The 20390-nt window shown below is 36.8% G+C and overlaps 1 protein-coding gene across 1 annotated transcript; it reads left to right on the plus strand.

The window, feature by feature from the left end:
- Positions 1-159: 159 nt before the first annotated feature.
- Positions 160-13016, plus strand: LOC144448673 (glycerol-3-phosphate phosphatase-like). Its single transcript, XM_078138952.1, has 8 exons — positions 160-241; positions 8093-8160; positions 8513-8605; positions 9576-9716; positions 9912-9971; positions 11414-11561; positions 12166-12265; positions 12794-13016. Exons 1-8 carry the CDS (start codon positions 160-162, stop codon positions 13014-13016), a joined length of 915 nt encoding a protein of 304 aa, XP_077995078.1.
- Positions 13017-20390: the final 7374 nt, after the last annotated feature.

The raw sequence follows: 20390 nt of genomic DNA on the forward strand, positions 1-20390 counted from the left end.
GCTATTTACTTAGATTATTATTAACTTTATCTTTTAAATACCAAATTAGAAATGTAAAATTTTCTAAACGGTTGAAATAAAGTTTTATCTTATCTTATCTTATCTTATAAGCTTAAAGAAGATTCAGCGTTGAGGGCGCGGCATTCACACATCAGCAAAATGGCTGCGTGCAGGAAACTTACGAAGGAGCTGGTACCGGAGTTTATTTCAATGATCGATACAGTTTTATGTGATTGTGACGGTGGGTGTATTCTTTTATAAACATGTAGAACAAGAGGAGATTGAGTGTTGGTGCATATTGATCCGAATGATAGAGAATTATGTACTTGATTTCCATGACCTTTTGGAGGACAATGACATGACACGGAGGTCAAAACGTAGTCTTGTTTGCATAAAGGGTACGGTCATGTCAGTAATCTAGATCCGTGCACCCACAGGCACTCGAATCAATCTGTATGATTTTAAAAAAAAATATGTATGGTAAATAAGATTTATTTACGAGACATATATTTTTTTAATCATACAGATTGATTCGAGTGCCTGTGCGTGCACCCTTAGTCCTGCTTGCATACGGAGGAATTCGGGACTCGATTCTGACAATTGTCCCTCCAGAGTCAAGTCAGTAAGGGAGTGTACATTTTTAATTTCCAGGGGGAGGCCGGAGGATTTCTAATGAAGCAAGGGATTTTTATTGGTGGCCCCCCCTACAAAAACTGGTATAAATTATCTGGCCCCCCCCTAAGACTTCTTGTTTTTATTTCATGGCCCCCCCTGAAACCACTAACAAAAATACGCACAGATGAAACACAGATACAGCAACACATAGATTTGCCAGCAGTTGCTACATGTATTAGCTTATTCCATATTTATACTTACTTCAGAATTGAACCAGTGCACAAAGTTGTTGAATCATGGACACTCATAAAATCACAAATAAGTAACAGATACAATCCGACCAATATGCGTCGAGCGGTAGCGAGGCGCATATTGGCCGGATTGTATCTGTTTTGTACACCGGCTAATTTCCTTTGTTGTGTATTGAGTTCGAATTCCAATATACTCCGGAGATAACTCATACACTGCTATCATACCACCGCAACAACAATAATAATAATAACAGTGTCTGCGCCATCGTGCATGTCTGCATATCTTCCGGGCTATGTATACACTCTAGCTAATACACATACACCCCCTAACAAAATTAGACACTCACTTCACACTACAAGTTCTCAAATACAGTGTCTGCTGTACTGTGCATTTTCTCAGAGGATATTTTTACATTGGAGTTAGAAGACATACATCAATGAAGTTGGATACTCTCTGTACTCTCCATGTTCTTACATGTAAAGTGAGCGAAGCGTCGCTTTCGACAAGACATGCTTAGCTACTGAAAGGTTCACACACACTAACCAAGCTATTGACGTTTATTTGGTTGGGCTTTCGCCATCACCAATCATTCATTTAGACAGCTCTTTCTGGTTGATAACAAACGTAAACTCGATACTTCGATACAAACATCTTCCTGTTGGAGTCAATGTCTGTCTAATATACTCCGGATGTTGACTTTCATTACCATGTCTGTCTAATATATTCCGGGTATGGACTTTTCATTACCCGGATGGTATTTCTCATATTCTCAGCTCCCTGGATTTTGAAGCGGGAAGTTTGCGGACACCTGATTGGCTGATCGCCCGATTAATCACTGTCGCTTGACAAGTAACGCCCACGCCGGTGTACAAAGACTATTATTAGTTAAATTGGCTGACAGGATGTCTACTTACAACTGAGGGGTGACAATAGACTACTGGTCTGGCTACACTTTTTCTTGGATTTTTAGCCCATCACTGACATAAATAAATTAGCAAATAAATGAACAAGTATATATATATATATTACTTATTTATCACAGGTTTGGAAAAAATAGTGCAAAATTGCACCATGAGGAAACTTTTTTCCATGTGAACATATTCAAATTTTAGGATTAATTTGCAGTGGTTGGTCACACAATCATTTATTATTAATTTAAACACTTCATAAATTACACATTTTAGAAACATTTTTAATTGCAGTGCAAATGGAAAACATGTTATTTAAGATTGAAATACATATTAAGACCCTTCCTATATTATAGTATTCATATTATCTCTACGCAAAATATAAAACACTTCTGGACTATATTTCAAGAGACTTTAGTAAACTGATGCGCTGAGGGGGGGGGGGGGCAGTACATGTATCACTTCAAAGGGTTGAATAATATTTTTATGAATGCATGGCTTGTTATGAATACATTCCTCACCCAGCACCTGTGAATAATTTTGTGTTTAATTCAAACTCACAAAAGCTATCATATAATACTTGAACCCTACCATGGTGATAGAATGAAAATTTATTGAAACCCATTACAATATTGGTGAGCTCTATATGGAATTTATTAGGGATTCATGTATACAAAATGGCTCAAAGTGCAGTTACTGTTCCACTACAGATTGGGTACCGCCATCTATGAACAGAATACCACATCCTATGCCAGATATGCACAACCCAGGTCATTATATGGATGTGTTTGAAACACCAAACACAAATCGAACTGTTGATGACTACCACAACCACATGCTAACTTAAAAAAGCTCTATGTTTCAAAACAATTAAATGATGAAGTTGCTATTTCTCGTTTTGCTGAGAAATATATTGTCAGTGTGAACAGTGTTAAAAACTACATTGAACTTTTGAGAAATTTGGAGAGGATGAAAAACATTAGATCCAGACATCGGTTAGAGGTACAGAAGAAAAGAGAAAACAAGAATTATAATGACTATGACTGGTTGCAGTTATTCATAAGTGGATCTCTAGAAAAACTGAACGTAAAAGAGCTACATAAATATCTAGACAAGCATAAATTGCCAAAATATAGAAAAATAAAAGGAGAAAAAGTAGACATAATATCAACGCACATACTTGGAACACCTGAATTTAGGTCAAGAAAAGTGACTGCAAATGAACTTCAAACTACAACTACAGACATCTGATCAGTGATACAAACAGTAGTGACTCTGAAAGTGAAAATGCTATAATAGGTGTTATAGACAGTGATGATTGTTTTACTGATAACTCTGAAACTTCAAGCACGGCTGATATCTCAGACAGTGATTGTGATGAAACAAGTCCTACACAATTTCATGGGAAAGTTACCTTGAGAAGTGGCAGAGTCGCCGGTCAATTTTTGTTTCACTGAATACAAATATTGTGATTTAATAGGTTTGTGCACTGTTTTATCATCAATCCATGTTAAATGCTACTTCTGTAGGACATTGTGCAGTCAAGTGTTGGGTTTTGCCTATATTTTATTTTATATACATATCTGGCACTTGTCCATCCTGACATTCAGGTTTAGGTTGTTTTTTTTTGTGGCCCCCCCTAACAAATAGTGAAATTTTTGTTTAGCCCCCCCCTAATTTTTCTTGAGAAAAATTGGTGGCCCCCCCTGAAAATCCTCCGGCCCCCCCCTGGAAGTTAAAACTGTACACTCCCTAATACAGACTCGTGCACCGTCATGTAAGCAGGACTAGTGCACCCTCTGCAAGACGAGGATAGTTTTTAATAGTATAAACATAGCAAAAAGGCACGAACGACTGTCGACACAGCTTGTAATAATCTGTACGCTAGTGAGACCATCCATGGTGAGACGAAGTTCTTACCAATTAAAAGCGTGTTGATCTAACACATGGTGATACGTATCCTAAGATGAATGTATCTGCTGCATTACTTGGTAATTTTTAGGAAAGCTTGAGGTTGATCAGGTGACATAAGACCCTCCCAACAGGCGCTCGAATCAATCTGGGTGATAAAAAAAAATATGTATAGTAAATATCTTATTTACTATTTACTATACATTAAAAAAATCATACAGATTGATTCAAGGAGGTCACGATGTCAAGGTGTCACCAATGGACTCGTACAGTGCAATAAAGGCATGCATTTGTTGTAATCAAAGCCGGGATGCCTGTCAATTTTAGCACTTACTGAACTGATGTTCAGTAGTGCAATAGGCATGGTGAAATGTGTGTGTGTGTGTGTGTGTGTGTGTGTGTGTGTGTGTGTGTGTGTGTGCGTGCGTGCGTACGTGCGTGCGTGCGTGTGTGTGTGTGAATGTGTGTGTGTGTGTATGTAAGTGACTTACAATGTAGTCAAAGAACTGCCTGACCAATTGCCTTGGTACATGTATTTGGTGGGGTCATTACGTAGGGCGTGTAGATGGAAAGTTGCTCTAAAAATGTGATTTTGGGTCAAAAAAGTTAAACTCCAAAACCACTGGGTAGATTTTGTTGGAGAATTTTGTTGGAGGTGTTTAGTTTAAGAATTGTTCATCACACGATAATCCCATCAGTGATACTAGTATGTGAATTAGGGCTAAAAATGTGTCTTTTTAGTCAAAAGTCCAAAATTACTGAGCAGATGAGGGGTGTTGAGATTTAGTGGGAACATTGTAAAGGGTGTTTAGATTGGGTTGTCGGTGGCCGAGTGGTTAAACCACTTGCCTCTTACCACTGCGGTCGGGGTTTGAACCTCATTCAGGGTTCAATTAAATTTACCACGCTGTACAGTAAGTAAGAAGAGTGTCGTTCAGTTTGACTCTACCGAGCAACGCAGGTTTTCCCCGGGTACTCCAGTATCCTCCTGCATTAACACTGAACCTATGAGGGATGGCCCTCACTGGACTTCTTGGGAGACAAGTGTTTATATACTTAAAGAACTATCCAGTATAAATAAAGTTTATTATTATTATTCAGAGTTAGCATTAGGATTTTTAAACTAATAGCCACAATTTTCATTTGTGGTGAAAAATACACATTTATTTTTAGCCACAGAGGCATCTTATTAGCCACACAGTCTACATTTGTTATGTGAATAGAAACAAGATTGGCATGGGCTTACTGTTAGCAAATGTTTGGTTATTGCTTTGAAGTTGTGAAACACAACATTCAGTCACAGTTCTGGCTTGTAATTATCAGCTAAATCTCTTAGTGCAGTGTGACCCGTAAAATTTGAATATGACCCAATGTATGTAAAACATATAAACAGTTTCATGTGCTCCATGACCATTTCCTGACGTGGAGAGTATGTCTTCGGTAGTTTAGAAACTATGTGCTGTTATCATTATATATCCACGTGATTGGTTACTTATTAACAGACTGGTTAAACAGGGTTTGCATCAATGTGACGGCCATTACGGCAAAGCCCCTTCCATTCATGGGTGAAGAGATGATCAAATAGAGTCTAAGACCACATCGGCAGACGGTCTATGCTGAAAACTTCACTCAGATAAATTCAAACTGTCACGTCACCATTTCATTCTCACTAAAACTTCAACTTTCTCTTTGAGCTTTCCTACAAGATTGAAGGTAATGCGTAAATTTAACAAATTCAGTACATGCTCTCAAGCGGTTGGGTGAGCATGGTTTACACAGGTAATTTTTAAGGCATCGTTGAACTTGAAGAATAAACAAATCTCTAGGTGTCTACCAAGTTAACAGTTCTCTTCAACAACATAAAAAAATATCAAACGTGTCTGTGTCAAGTTGAAAGTTAACACTCATTCATGATTCATGTCATGGAAGTTGGAACTTAGTTTGTGTACTGCAGCTGCAGTGCTGTGTCCATAGTGTACTGTACTCTGTACGGCCTGAGAAGGGCTGGGGCGCATATATTTCCAGAGAGTGATTACCATGGAAAATCGAAAGCCCAGAAAGATAACATTAAATCACACTTACACATTTGAGAGTATTGTGGAGTCAACTTTATTACATAACAACACTTGAAAAGTCCCCCCCCCCCCCGACAAAACTTCTACATGTTTAAAACACTACATGTTCAAGAATGCCTACCAGAAAATATATACACTACAATACATACAAGGAAAGAAAAAAAAGAAGAAATTTCTGTACACCTGGCTGTCTGTGCTGCCCAGCTTGCTACACGCTGCTATGGGCAATGCGGTAATGGCGGGAATGCCATGTCACATGACAGCTCTCACGTGAGTTAAAAATACCTCATCATGTGAGCAATCCCTTAAATCACTGTGTACAATATTGTTGCATATAAATGTTATTGTGACAGTTTGGAAGTACAAGCTGTGTGTATGTGTATACAATGTGCAGAAGAATGACATGTACAGCGTGCATGTAATTTGTAAACATTTGTAATGTACTTCGTGTACATCTGTACATGTCGTGTGTATCAAATTTGGAAAAGACGCACCATACTGGGATTTTGACGCTAGTTTTGGCGAGAACATGTTCCAGGGAACACATTATAAAAAGTGACCGCTGGAATGACCGTGGAATGATACGATCGCGAATTAGGGCAGGCGAGGCTCCGAAAACTCCCATTAATTAATTGACAGCAGCAAATTATACAATCGCCACCGTGGTGACAACGTTATAATTTTTTTCCGCCAATCAGGAATTTTATTCTCATTTTGCGACTGTGGTGAGCGCCAGCTCTAACTCTGTTATTATTGTTATATAAAGATGTATTCATGATATGATTATCTAATCAGTGATAAGTAAATTAAGGCTAAAAGTATGTCTTTTTGGTGACAAATCTATAATTCCAAAACTACAGCGCAAGTTTTGACTGAAATTTGGTGGGAGCATTCTTAGGGATGTTTAGTTTAAAAATTGTTCATGTATGATGTAGGCAAGGTAGGCAAGTGAATAAAGATTCTGAAAATGTATGCAAATATGCCTAGCAACAAGACCACGCCTATAGGAACAACCAAGTACAGTTGTGCTACAATGCCATTGGCACTATTTTTCAAAGTGTACACAAATAATCATGTTAATGTTGCATGTTTTTGTTAGTTTATCCCAGAATCCAGATGAATTGGGATTTGAATTTTGATTAATAACAAATTCAAAACCTCATTCGCATGGATTCCAAGCTATTATTAACTTTAAATGTCTATGAGGAATTATAGAAAAAAGTAGACTCTGACTGATGTATTCATATCATTCATGACTTAGGTGATAATTGCTAGCAATCATCATGCTACACATTTTATGTATTCATATCATTCATGACTTAGGTGTTAATTGCTAGCAATCATCATGCTACACATTTGATGTATTCATATCATTCATGACTTAGGTGGAAATTGCTAGCAATCATCATGCTACACATTTGAACATGGCTGATGTATTCATATCATTCATGACTTAGGTGGAAATTGCTAGCAATCATCATGCTACACATTTGAACATGACTGATGTATTCATATCATTCATGACTTAGGTGGAAATTGCTAGCAATCATCATGCTACACATTTGAACATGACTGATGTATTCATATCATTCATGACTTAGGTGGAAATTGCTAGCAATCATCATGCTACACATTTGATGTATTCATATCATTCATGACTTAGGTGGAAATTGCTAGCAATCATGCTACACATTTGATGTGGTGGAGTCATGATGGGTGAATGGTTAGCGTGACTGGCTTGGAATCTACAGGTTGCAGGTTCGAGCCCTGTCGCTGCCTGCTGTTTGTTTCTGAGTGGCTAAAGTCCTTGGGCAAGATTTGAACCACGACTGTGCTTCAGTCAACCCAGCTGTATAATTGGGAACCTGGTAGGATGTAGGTTGCAATGTGAAGGCTTTAATCCTATGCGCTTAAATGGCTGCAATGGATTGTATGCTCCCCGGGGAGTTGAGGAAGACTAAAAGGGCCGTTGTGCCGTTCTGATCCGAGCCAGGGGTAATAATTGTAAAGCGCTTTGAGCACGGTGTGGGAAAGCGCTATATAAAAACCGAACATTATTATTATTATTATTATTATGTATTCATATCATTCATGACTTAGGTAGTAATTGCTAGCAATCATCATGCTACACATTTGATGTATTCATATCATTCATGACTTAGGTGGAATTTGCTAGCAATCATGCTACACATTTTATGTATTCATATCATTCATGACAAATTGTGTACACATTGAGTTAGAGTGATATAATTATTATAATATGATTTATTTATGATTTTAATCATTCAAGATTGGGGAGCTGTTAGTTATATTTTTATGTTTTGATTTCAGGTGTGATATGGCAGGGTAACAATGTGATACCAAATACAGCTGATACTCTGAACAAACTAAGACAAAAGGTGAGTCTTGTTTTGACACTCTTAGTATAAGATATGATCAATGTAATGTCATTATAATTAAGTTTTCCCAAAAACCCTTGCAGGAAATCTACAAAGTGGCTGAACACATGCAAGTGTAGGAGGGCTTCTTTACACAAATTCAAAGTTGACTAAGTTAGCAAGGTGCTATTTTATCACCCCAAAATTAATTGTAAGTTGATAGCAGTAATCAATATAAGTGTACTACAGTGAAAAATAAGCCTGGCTGGATTTTTCCTTTAAATGTGGATTGACTTGTGTCATAACAATATTGGTAGAAGCATTGTTCATGGTAGATATTAGTCATTTCAAGTGTATTTCTGTTCCTTTTCAGGGCAAGAGAGTTTTCTTTGTAACAAACAACAGTACCAAGTCTAGACGACAATACCTCCAAAAGTTAACAAAACTTGGATTTCAAGCCAAGCAGGTTTGTCTTAACAAATTTTCCTTAAAGGAGAACAGAAGTGGCTGAGGCTGAATGCATCTTAGTTACAGTGCTCAGGAAACACAGAATTAACAGTTTTAATATTGTGTGACCTACATAAGAGGTATAACAATGGGCAAATTTGGCTTAGGAGGGCCTGCTGTACCCACTGGCAAGGCATCATAGGAAGTATAACTTCACCATGTTCACACCTCTTGAACGCTTGTCTGAATAAGTCTTTGCAATACTGCACAACAATATTATAGTGTTACATATCCTGAATAATAGGTCAATCACTGAAATGTGCAATCATAAATTTCAGGTACAAATTTCAAGTTTGTGTTTGGAACTAAAGTTTAATTTTGATACTATACTTTGTTGGAGCACATACCATTAACACCAAATGTTGCGGAATATAATTTGTTATTGAATTTGCCTCTTACCAAAATCCTTTCATCTGAATTCTGATTCACACCACTTCAGTTAACGTTAGTAGGATAACATACCAAATGATGGAACAACGTATAACTAAAAAAATATGCCAAAATCAACTGTATTACATTTTTCATCCCTTCGCATGCTGGGGAGAACAAAGAATCAATCAATCAATCAAAAAATTTATAGAGCGCCTATATCCAATATGAAGTTCAGAGGTGCTGTACAGTTAAATATTGAAAACTTTTGTGAACAAGTATGTTTTAAGGTTCTTCCAAGAAGTCATTGACTGTGGGTGTCTGTCAAAGCGCCACTGGCAATTTGTTCCAAAGACGTGGTACGGCACATGAGAAAGCACGGCCACCAAATGAATTACATCTGTAATTGGGTTCAAACAATAAGTATTTGTCCGATGACCGAAGTGTGTGGAGATTAGGCTTCTTATGGAGAGTGTCTGATAAGTAAGGTGGTGAAAGACCGTGAGGAATATTTCTGACTAACACATTAATTAAAACTTCACTCTGATACTTACTGACAGGAAGATATTGTTTGTACTGCCTCTGCTGCTGCATCTTATCTTAAACACACTGTAAAACTGCAAGGTAAAGTTTACTTGATTGGGATGGAGGGTATGGCTGAAGAACTTGACCTTGTGGGTATCCCCTATACAGGTACTGGGGTAAGTAAATATGTATGTTACTTGTATGTGTGTGTGTGTGTGTGTGTGTGTGTGTGTGTGTGTGTGTGTGTGTGTGTGCGTGTGTGCGTGTGTGCGTGCGTGCGTGCGTGCGTGCGTGCGTGTGTGTGTAACTCATTTTTGCAATTTGTCTATTTACTTGTGTGTTTTGATTCTCTGTCGTTTTATTCTCATTAGCCAGATTATGGACGTGCTTATGACTTTGAAGAATGGGCAGCCTTACCAATTGACCCAGAGGTAATTTTGACATTTGCTTCTTGTGTTCTCTTGTACAGTATCAACACATGCATGTGTCATGGGACTGTATCACTCACTGAGTGGTACACAACTGCAAACTGTCAGTCTTGTTCACTCATGATAGAGGGTGTTGTTTATAAGCTGGGGCTTTTAACTGCAAACAGTCAGTCTTATTCACTCATAATAGGGGGTGCTGTCTATAAGCTGAGGGCTTTTAACTGCAAGCAGTCAGTCTTGTTCACTCATGAAAGAGGGTGTTGATTATGATCAACTGCAAACTGTCAGTCTTGTTCACTCATAATAGGGGGTGATGTCTATAAGCTGAGGGCTTTTAACTGCAAACAGTCAGTCTTGTTCACTCATGAAAGAGGGTGTTGATTATGATCAACTGCAAACTGTCAGTCTTGTTCACTCATGATAGAGGGTGATGTCTATAAGCTGAGAGCTTTTAACTGCAAACAGTCAGTCTTGTTCACTCATGATAGAGGGTGTTGTTTATGATCAACTGCAAACTGTCAGTCTTGTTCACTCATAATAGGGGGTGATGTCTATAAGCTGAGAGCTTTTAACTGCAAACTGTCAGTCTTGTTCACTCATAATAGAGGGTGATGTCTATAAGCTGAGAGCTTTTAACTGCAAACTGTCAGTCTTGTTCACTCATAATAGGGGGTGCTGTCTATAAGCTGAGGGCTTTTAACTGCAAACTGTCAGTCTTGTTCACTCATGATAGGGGGTGATGTCTATAAGCTGAGAGCTTTTAACTGCAAACTGTCAGTCTTGTTCACTCATGATAGGGGGTGATGTCTATAAGCTGAGAGCTTTTAACTGCAAACTGTCAGTCTTGTTCACTCATAATAGGGAGTGATGTCTATAAGCTGAGAGCTTTTAACTGCAAACTGTCAGTCTTGTTCACTCATGATAGAGGGTGCTGTTTATGATCAACTGCAAACAGTCTGTCTTGTTCACTCATGATAGGGGGTGCTGTCTATAAGCTGAGAGCTTTTAACTGCAAACAGTCAGTCTTGTTCACTCGTGATAGAGGGTGCTGTTTACGATCAACTGCAAACAGTCTTTCTTGTTCACTCATGATAGAGGGTGCTGTTTATAAGCTGAGAGCTTTAACTGCAAACAGTCTGTCTTGTTCACTCATGTTAGATGGCGCAAAAGGTGACATGATCATGGAGAATGCTAGCATAGATCTTAGGGAGAAACTACTGTCCCTCATCTCTGTTCAGGTTGTTAAGGCAACTCTTGATGTAACTGGCCTCCTTGATGTATATATAAATTATCACAAACTAATTAATGTTTATTTACATAACATACATGTTATTGTCATCTGCCTAGGTGAAAGTTGTACTTGTTGGTTTTGATGTACATATAAATTATCACAAACTAATTAATAATGTATATACATAACATTCATGTTATTGTCATCTGCATAGGTGAAAGCTGTACTGGTTGGTTTTGATGTACATATAAGTTATCACAAACTAATCAAAGCAGCTACATATCTGAATAATCCAGCCTGTGAGTTTGTAGCCACTAATGAAGACCTACAGTATCCATATGATTCTACAGTCATTTTCCCAGGTAAGAATAAGTGGACCATACGGCACACATAATGAAAGGCTAATTAGAATCTATGTATGTAGATTATCTTATTAATGTGCCATGAAACTATAATAATGAAAATTAGTGCTTGTACAAAAATGTATTACAACCAAGGGTTCTAATCGTACACAAGTAATATTAGCCTATTCAGTTAAAGCTAGCCAATGGACAGTTTCACAAAACCTGTTGACCCGAACAGGCAAAATATTACTCTTAAGTAATTAGAATCCTTGGTTGTGATACAAGAATGTTTTACTGCCCTGATGAATGTATTTATTCTACTATCCTATGGTGACCCAGAGGTCAAACTGAAATGGTGAACATGGTTTAAAAATAAATACTTTTTATGTGGACAATATTCTTTTGAAAAACATAGATGAAAATATAAATATTGATTAACAGGCACAAAATTAGCAATAAAATGAAAATATGCAAAAAAATCACCAGTGACTGAAATAAATGACACCACATGCATCCTAAATTGTAGTGTAGTGCATTGTAGTACGGTGTAGTGTGGTGTAATGTGGCATTGGATTTCAGTTCTGTTCACACAAAAATAACAAATGTAACTTTTTGTGTACAGGTACTGGTGTGCTTGTACATGCAGTGAGATCAGCAGCACAGAGAGAACCAGTTGTTCTTGGAAAACCTCATAAATATTTATTCGAAAGTATTACTAAAAGGTAAGAAGCAAATTAAGTAAGAACTTTACTTTAATTTCAGAAGTTGAAGCACTGTTTTGTTCCTATAGTGTTGGTTCACACTTAAACATTGTCAGATGTTAGCAGCTGTCATTATTTTCCTATATTTGTAGTGCACTGTATTGCCGTGTATTTTATTGTGTTGTTATTTTGTATTTTGATGTATCTCGACCTCCACGAAAAGAGGTTTAAAAACCTATGGAGTTATCGAGATTAATAAATAAAGATTAATAAAGTCATAATTGTTTCCAAAATCCTAATTCAGTTTTAAAAAAATGATTTCTTTTGTCATTAAAAGTTGACCTGTATGAACAAAGCTATTAGCCTAAATGAGGTATAAATAGTTAATTAAATCTATCTTAAGGGCCTAGAGTGCCAAAGATGTGGTTTTGGCATTTTTCCCCTCAAATTGGCTTTTGGAATTCGGCTTTTGCATGACAAGGCTCTAACACCCTCCACTTATTGACATACCACAACATTTAAACATAATTATTTGTTGCCTCTTTTCAGTTTCCAAGGCATTGATCCCAATAGAACTGTTATGATTGGTGACAGACTTTCTACAGACATCCTGATGGGTAGAAATTGTGGACTCAAAACATTGCTAGTTGAAACTGGAATTTGTACTGGAGAAGAAGCTATGGAAAATCAACAAAGTAACTCAATAGAAAGACAAAAGCTTGTGCCAGATTATTACATTAGAAGTCTTGGTGACTTGGCAGAGTCTCTATAATAATTGTGTAAACACTTGATTAGCTAACATACTATAATTACTACTATGGTACTTGAGATCTCAGTTTACTAAGATAGGTTGGGTTATTGTAAACACACACAATTGTTTTTATTTTGCCTAGTGTGTGTTTGATATTCATACATTGGTGAAAATAAAGTAATACAATACAATTCAATGCAACTACCTCAGTTGAGTACAATTTTATATAGTTGGAGGGGGAAATTTGTACAATCAATTTTGTAAATATTACATGTAAATTTTGTGCATATGATTGGTAACAATTTACCAACCAAGCATGTCAATAAAGGGTGATATCAATAGTTCAACGTAGGATAAAAAACCCTAAATTCTTATACTTAGGCCTCAGAACTCCCCCCCCCCCCCAACTAAATTGGCCAAAATTGAAAATTTCTTCAAACCGGACAATCAATCTCATATTAGTATGTAGTATGTAGTGCTATGAATATAAAGCCAGTATGTAGTGAGTAAAAAAAAATAGTTCTTTTGCTGACACTTAACATTATTTTAGTGCCATGCATTTAATATAGCAAAAATTCTTCCTTTTCTTAATTTGACATTTTAAAAAGGAAATATCTGTATTTAGGGGTACAAAACATGAATTAAAAGTAAATCGATTTTGTAGGATGAGAACTTAATTGGTGTAACCCCCCCCCCCCCTCCCCATTCTCAAAGTAAAAGAATTTAGTTTTTAGCATACATTGAACTATTGATCTCGCCCCTAATTGGCATGTGAAGTACATGTGTGATTTACAGCTACAACCTTAAGTATTTCTTAACTTTATCGAACATTTTCTCTAGAATGCCTCAATAAAATATAAATTCTGGGAATGACAGTGATTACATGTTGTCCATCTAATAATGAGCAATAACTTATTTTTGCCTGAAAGTGTATTGTTTCAGTCCTTGTAACTGAAGATTGATTTGTTTAAAAACTCATGCATGTTGCCATAGAGGCTGTCTGTTATTAAAAATATCAAGTATAGGTGAGATAGAAGGGTGGTAGTTAATGAAACCCAGTTGTCCACTGATAATTGTTGAATTACTTGTATATAATGAGAAATGAACTTTGCATATTAACTATCATGAACAGGGATGCTGGTTGGGTGACTTTTATTGAACAGCAACATTGATTTAATATATAGCTTTTCTAACACTCGCAAATAATCTTATAATTTGTCAAGCAATATACTTTAATGTACCCGAGGGGTGGTGGTCATGACTAATATTGATGATGCCCAAGCTAAAGGCTAGGCTATCATCAATATTACAGTCATGACCACGAGCCCAAGGGTAGGCAATGAATCGTGGTATTACCGTGCCAATCATGTGCTATTTATTTTATTACACCAAAAAATGTCAAAGTTGGGTTGTCAAAATGAGCCGTGTTACCACTGATAAAAATATTACCATTTCAAAAATGTTGATACAATCAAGCAGTTGAAAAAGTTTTGAAAAAGACTGATAAGCTTACAGCACTAGAATTTTACTGTTCGTTTGTAGTAACTGCCGATTATTCTGTGTACCAGTTATGTGGCATGGCTAAACATGGGGTTGTACTTATGAACAACCACTTGTTATGCATAGAATCACAGACCCTCCACGTTGGTGGAAGGTCTATGATAGAATGCACATGCATGTGCAGACGTTCGATTTGACGTCATAGGGCAACATCACTTTTGTTAGAATTTTACGTGACCCCGTTCTAGCCAATGACAGCGTCTATGACCAAGATGAAGATCATGATATGAGAAATACTTAAATAGTACCATAAGTAGCATATGTTTAATTAATGATGATTTGTATGTTCTTTTAAAGTGTAGATGACCAAGAGATTGTCGATTTGCTATGTTGGGTCCAGGCAGTGGCCTAGGATCGGAGTGTTGAATATTGTATTTAGAGCAATTGATCTGAATGACAATATCCCAATGAAAAGAACAATAAACTACCTTTTAAACACATTATTAAACACGACTATCCTTTGATCTTTAACTTTAATCGTTATTGTTTTGTTAATTGTGTGATCTATGAACCACAGTCTGGAAAAAAGTCAGATTTCATTACACATATATATCAGAGATCTTGTAATTTTCTAGACATTTAACAACACAAGCGACTGTTTAAATCAAGCTCTGGATTAGGGCTGAGAAAAGTTAATATAAAAGTAAATTGTTTCCCTCATTCTTGACGAGTAGTGGGCAATCTATCTACGAACGGCCGAAAGACAAAGAAACTATGAAGTAGAATTTATAGAGAAGTAGTATGCGAAATATGACATTTTTAGTCGTAAAAATTATACCAGTCCTTGTAAACTAGATAAAGAATAGCAGAAGACAACAACTGTATACACGTTTATTCTGGTTTTTCAAGAAATACCACAACCAGTCTCTGCATCTGAAACGATACCGTTTTCAGAAGCAGAGACTGGTGATAATATTTTTGAATATTTGTAAATACGTAATATCTAATAACATGAATGTTTAGTACTCGCGTCAACCTTGAATAGAATATTTGCCAGCAAGTGACTGTGCCTCACTATTACTGACGACCGACTTCTAGATGTGGTTATGTTCAGCTGATTGGAAAAAGTCAGGAATACCCCCCCCCCCCCCATAGGAATAAACGTTTATCCCGATTTGGTAAGTATTCCAAACGGGATAGTTATCCCAATCGGGATAAATTTCTGTATCTCGATAGGGATAAATGACCTTTGAGCTCTCGGGCCAATTTGTCAGTACACGCGTTTGAAGAGTATTTTATCTGAAATAATTATATACCTTTGATCCCAATTGGGATGATCGGGATAAACCAGTGATAGTACCTATTTATATATCAACAATTTAATTCAAAGGTGTTTTATCCCGATTGGGATAAACAAGGAAATACATTATATATACATTGTACATTACACATAGAGATATTCCTCACTGGCAAATGACAGGCAGGACTGGTAATTGTACTTCATGCCCCATTCCCCTAACCCTATAACCGGCATTGTTATTAGCAGTTCATGTTTGATTCAAGCAATGTAAGTTTGATACCACAAAACGCAATACTAATATCTGCATACTACAAAGATGTACTTATAACTACTATTCACTAACTATTATGAATATTTCTGGCTGTTAATCTCGGGTTTCATTCACAATGTAATAGAAATGAAAGCATATATATATATATATATATATATATATATATATATATATATATATATATATATATATATATATATATATATATATATATATATATATATATATATATATATATATATATATATATATATATATAACTCGGTGAGTATCAATCTGGCGGGTTGTTACATGTTGGGCTTTGATATTCCGTTAGTTAACGGGTTTAGTTTAGGTGATAGATGCTCTATTGAAGTTGGACAAATAAAACTTATTCTCGTGTCGGCATTTGGATATCAACTCAGTTCTTTTGTTTAGTGTGGAGCTTTTGTCTGCTTTAATAATAGTTAGTTTTTCGGTTAAACACAGGTTGCATCGTTTTGTTTTATTGGTGTATGCTTGGGCTTTCTTGTTGATGGACCAGGATACGGAAAAGGGTTCATTGTTTCTTTTCAGTTTCCAAATGTGTTTTGATAGTTCTGTGCTGTTTTCGTGTTTTTCATGTTTGAATGACTGTTTGTGGTTGGCGTATCTCTGCTTGAAGTTGTTCTCTGTTAGACCGATATATACTTTTGTTTGTTTTCCGTGGACGGTGGCTTGGTATACGATGTTTTCCGTTTGGCATTCGCCGTTCAGAGGGCAGGTGTCTTTCTGTCTGCAATTACAGGGTTTTTGAGTGGGTTTAGTTTCGCTGTTGGAGATGGTGGCGTTATGCGCTTTGATTATGGTAGCCATGTTTGGCATGCAGCTATAACTGACTTTGACATTGTTTCTGTTGAATATTTTGTGTAACTTAGAGTCTGCTGGGAAGTGTTTTGTGATTAGGTTGAGGAATCGTTTGCCTACATTGGTGGCTACGTTTTTGCTGTATGGTGGGTTAAACCAGATGGTGTTTCTATTTCTGTTTTTCTTGTTTTTCTGCGTCGGGGTGCTGGTGTACGTGATGTTCTCGTTGTGGCCGCTGGTTTTTAGTGCATTTTGGTACAGTGGGGCTGCCTGGTTGAAGATGTGTTCGTCGGATGATATGTCGGAAATTCTACGGCCGATGGCTGACGATATGTTCTTGATGATGCTGGGTGGGTGGTTAGACTGCGTGTGTATGTACATGGGGTTGTCGTTGGGTTTCCTGTAAGGGTAATATTTACCGTTGTTGAGGTTGAGCGTTATGTCTAGAAAGTTGACGGTTTTCAGATTGGTGAGTATGGTTATTTTTAACCCCATGGCTTTGAAGGTTTTAGTTATGTCTTTTCTGATACTTTCTGATTTACTTCCGGTGATGTTCTTGAAGGCGGCGAGTCCGTCGTCCCTATATAGACCTATGTTTTCTTTACCGTATTTTTTGGCTAATTTGTGTAGTATGAATATTCCGACCAGTTCGCATATTTCGGCCCCGTCGTTGCTTCCCATTGTGACGTCAAATGATCCATTGCTATTCTTTTTTACCCATGGTTTGGTTTTATCAAAGAGGAGAGATTTCCGCGCGTGCATGATAATTTGTTTGTCTTCATCTGATATGGTGGTGTATTGGCCGGCAAATTTGAGCGATTCTAATAACAATTTTTCGGTTATGGATGGGTAAAAGTCGCATATGTCGAAGCAGGCGAAAGTGTGTTTGTTTTTGTCCTGTAAGTTCTTGAACCATTCGATGACTGACATAGAATTTTTCCATTGGTTGACGGCGACTATGGGTCTTATGTTTTGGAGGATGGTGTCAAGTATTTTTTTGCTAATAATGCCTATCTCGCTTTTTGCGGGGTTGATTAGTCTGCAAGGTAAACTGTGTTCGAAATTGTCTTTATGGTCTTTTAACGTTATAAAAGCTTCTTTCTTGGCGAGTATTTCAGTCCTATCGTCTAAATCGAGTTTTTGTGCTATACTTTTTGCTTCTGCGTTAATGCTGTTGTAGGCTCTATCGCTGGCGGGTTTGTAGTGTTTGGTTATATTATCTCTAAGGAGTTTGTTGTATTGATCTTTTTGAAGGAGGTACAGGTTTCTGGTTTTATCGGCTGGGATGATCATTTCGCGGGAGTTTTTGATTTTTCTAACATCGTTTCTAAGTGTGGTTTGGAACGGGTCATTGACTTTACGGAATTTGATGTCTTCTATGAGTTTTAACATATCATTCTCGAATGGTCGAAGTTCGTCGATTTGTGGCGGGCATCTTTTGCTATTGAAACCGAAATTTGTTTTTGTAGTGGTGCTATCGTTTTCGCCTGATTGTTTTTTGAGAAAAAAGAATGCCTTCCATCGCATTCTCCGGATGACGCTTTCAGTTTTTTCGATGAATTTTTTTGTGTAAGTGTTCGAAGGTGGGAGGGGAATGTTTTTTAGAGAGTAGTTCAGGTTTACCTTTCGTGGCTGTTCCATTCTGGGTCTGGTAGCTGGTTGAGTAGAGTGCTCGACTTGGAGGAGGAGCGTATGTAACTCGGTGAGTATCAATCTGCTAAGACAGTGCTCTATACCGCAGTGGCAGAGCGTAATAGTTTTGGTAGTACTGGAACTCTTTCTTGGGTGTAACTCGGAGTTTCACGCATATTGCGATCATCAGACACTCTGAGGCCTACTCTCTGGGTGTGCTGTATATATAGAGTGTAGACAATAGAAATACCATCACTATTGTCTGTGTCGGTGGGTAGGTGTTGTATGTGTGGAGGTGTTGGTTGTTATTGTGTGGGTTATTGGGTGCGGACAAGTAAGTGTTGGCGGGTTGTTACATGTTGGGCTTTGATATTCCGTTAGTTAACGGGTTTAGTTTAACAACCAACACCTCCACACATACAACACCTACCCACCGACACAGACAATAGTGATGGTATTTCTATTGTCTACACTCTATATATACAGCACACCCAGAGAGTAGGCCTCAGAGTGTCTGATGATCGCAATATGCGTGAAACTCCGAGTTACACCCAAGAAAGAGTTCCAGTACTACCAAAACTATATATATATATATATATATATATATATATATATATATATATATATATATATATATATATATATATATATATATATATATATATATATATATATATATATATATATAATTGACTGGATGTAGATAAAACCACATAAAAGTGCTCAATACGGGTAGTAGAGCGAATTATATATAGGTTTTGAAAATTTGAACCAAATTATATGCTATAGACCCTACAGAACTGTTTCGTGAGGTGCGTAGTCCTCACTCATCAGGGCTACCCCTGATGAGTGAGGACTACGCACGTCACGAAACAGTTCTGTAGGGTCTATAGCATATAATTTGGTTCAAATTTTCAAAACATATATATATATATATATATATATATATATATATATATATATATATATATATATATATATATATATATATATATATATATATATATATATATATATATATATATATATATATATACCTCGGTGAGTATCAATCTGCTAAGACAGTGCTCTATACCGCAGTGGCAGAGCGTAATAGTTTTGGTAGTACTGGAACTCTTTCTTGGGTGTCAGAGTGTCTGATGATCGCAATATGCGTGAAACTCCGAGTTACACCCAAGAAAGAGTTCCAGTACTACCAAAACTATATATATATATATATATATATATATATATATATATATATATATATATATATATATATATATATATATATATATATATATATATATATATATATATATATATATATATATATATATATATATATATATATATATATATATATATATATGCTATCGGTGAAAATTCCAAACTTTTCATAATACCCAATAACTAGTTTTATTCAGTACAGTATACTCTGATACTCTAGTAAGTTCAGCTTGATGCTCAGTGGCTCTTTGAACTTTGCTGTCTCAGGCCAAAGTTCATGTCAGGGGAAATATGCATAAAGCTAGCATTTACATAACGCTAGGAATTAGCTGGCATTTAGATTCTTCATATATCTTTAATATTGCAGCCGTCCCACCTCACCGGACCAGAAACAATCGACCCATAAAATAACGGAAACATGACATCTGTTTACAGAGGCGAGGACCCAACAACAAATTCGTTAACGCGAATAGACGTTCATGTGTTAGAGACAACCTTTAATGTGTCGTATGCGGATATCGGACCAAGAGATGGCCCTGTCATCATGTGTCTACACGGTTCACCGGCTACATACAGGTCATATCATACACTATTTCAACCACTAACAGCAGCTGGTTTAAGACTCATTTTGCCGAATTTACCTGGTAGGTTAACTCAC

This window comes from Glandiceps talaboti, chromosome 17 (genome assembly GCF_964340395.1).
Source record: "Glandiceps talaboti chromosome 17, keGlaTala1.1, whole genome shotgun sequence".
Taxonomy (NCBI): Eukaryota; Metazoa; Hemichordata; class Enteropneusta; family Spengelidae; genus Glandiceps; species Glandiceps talaboti.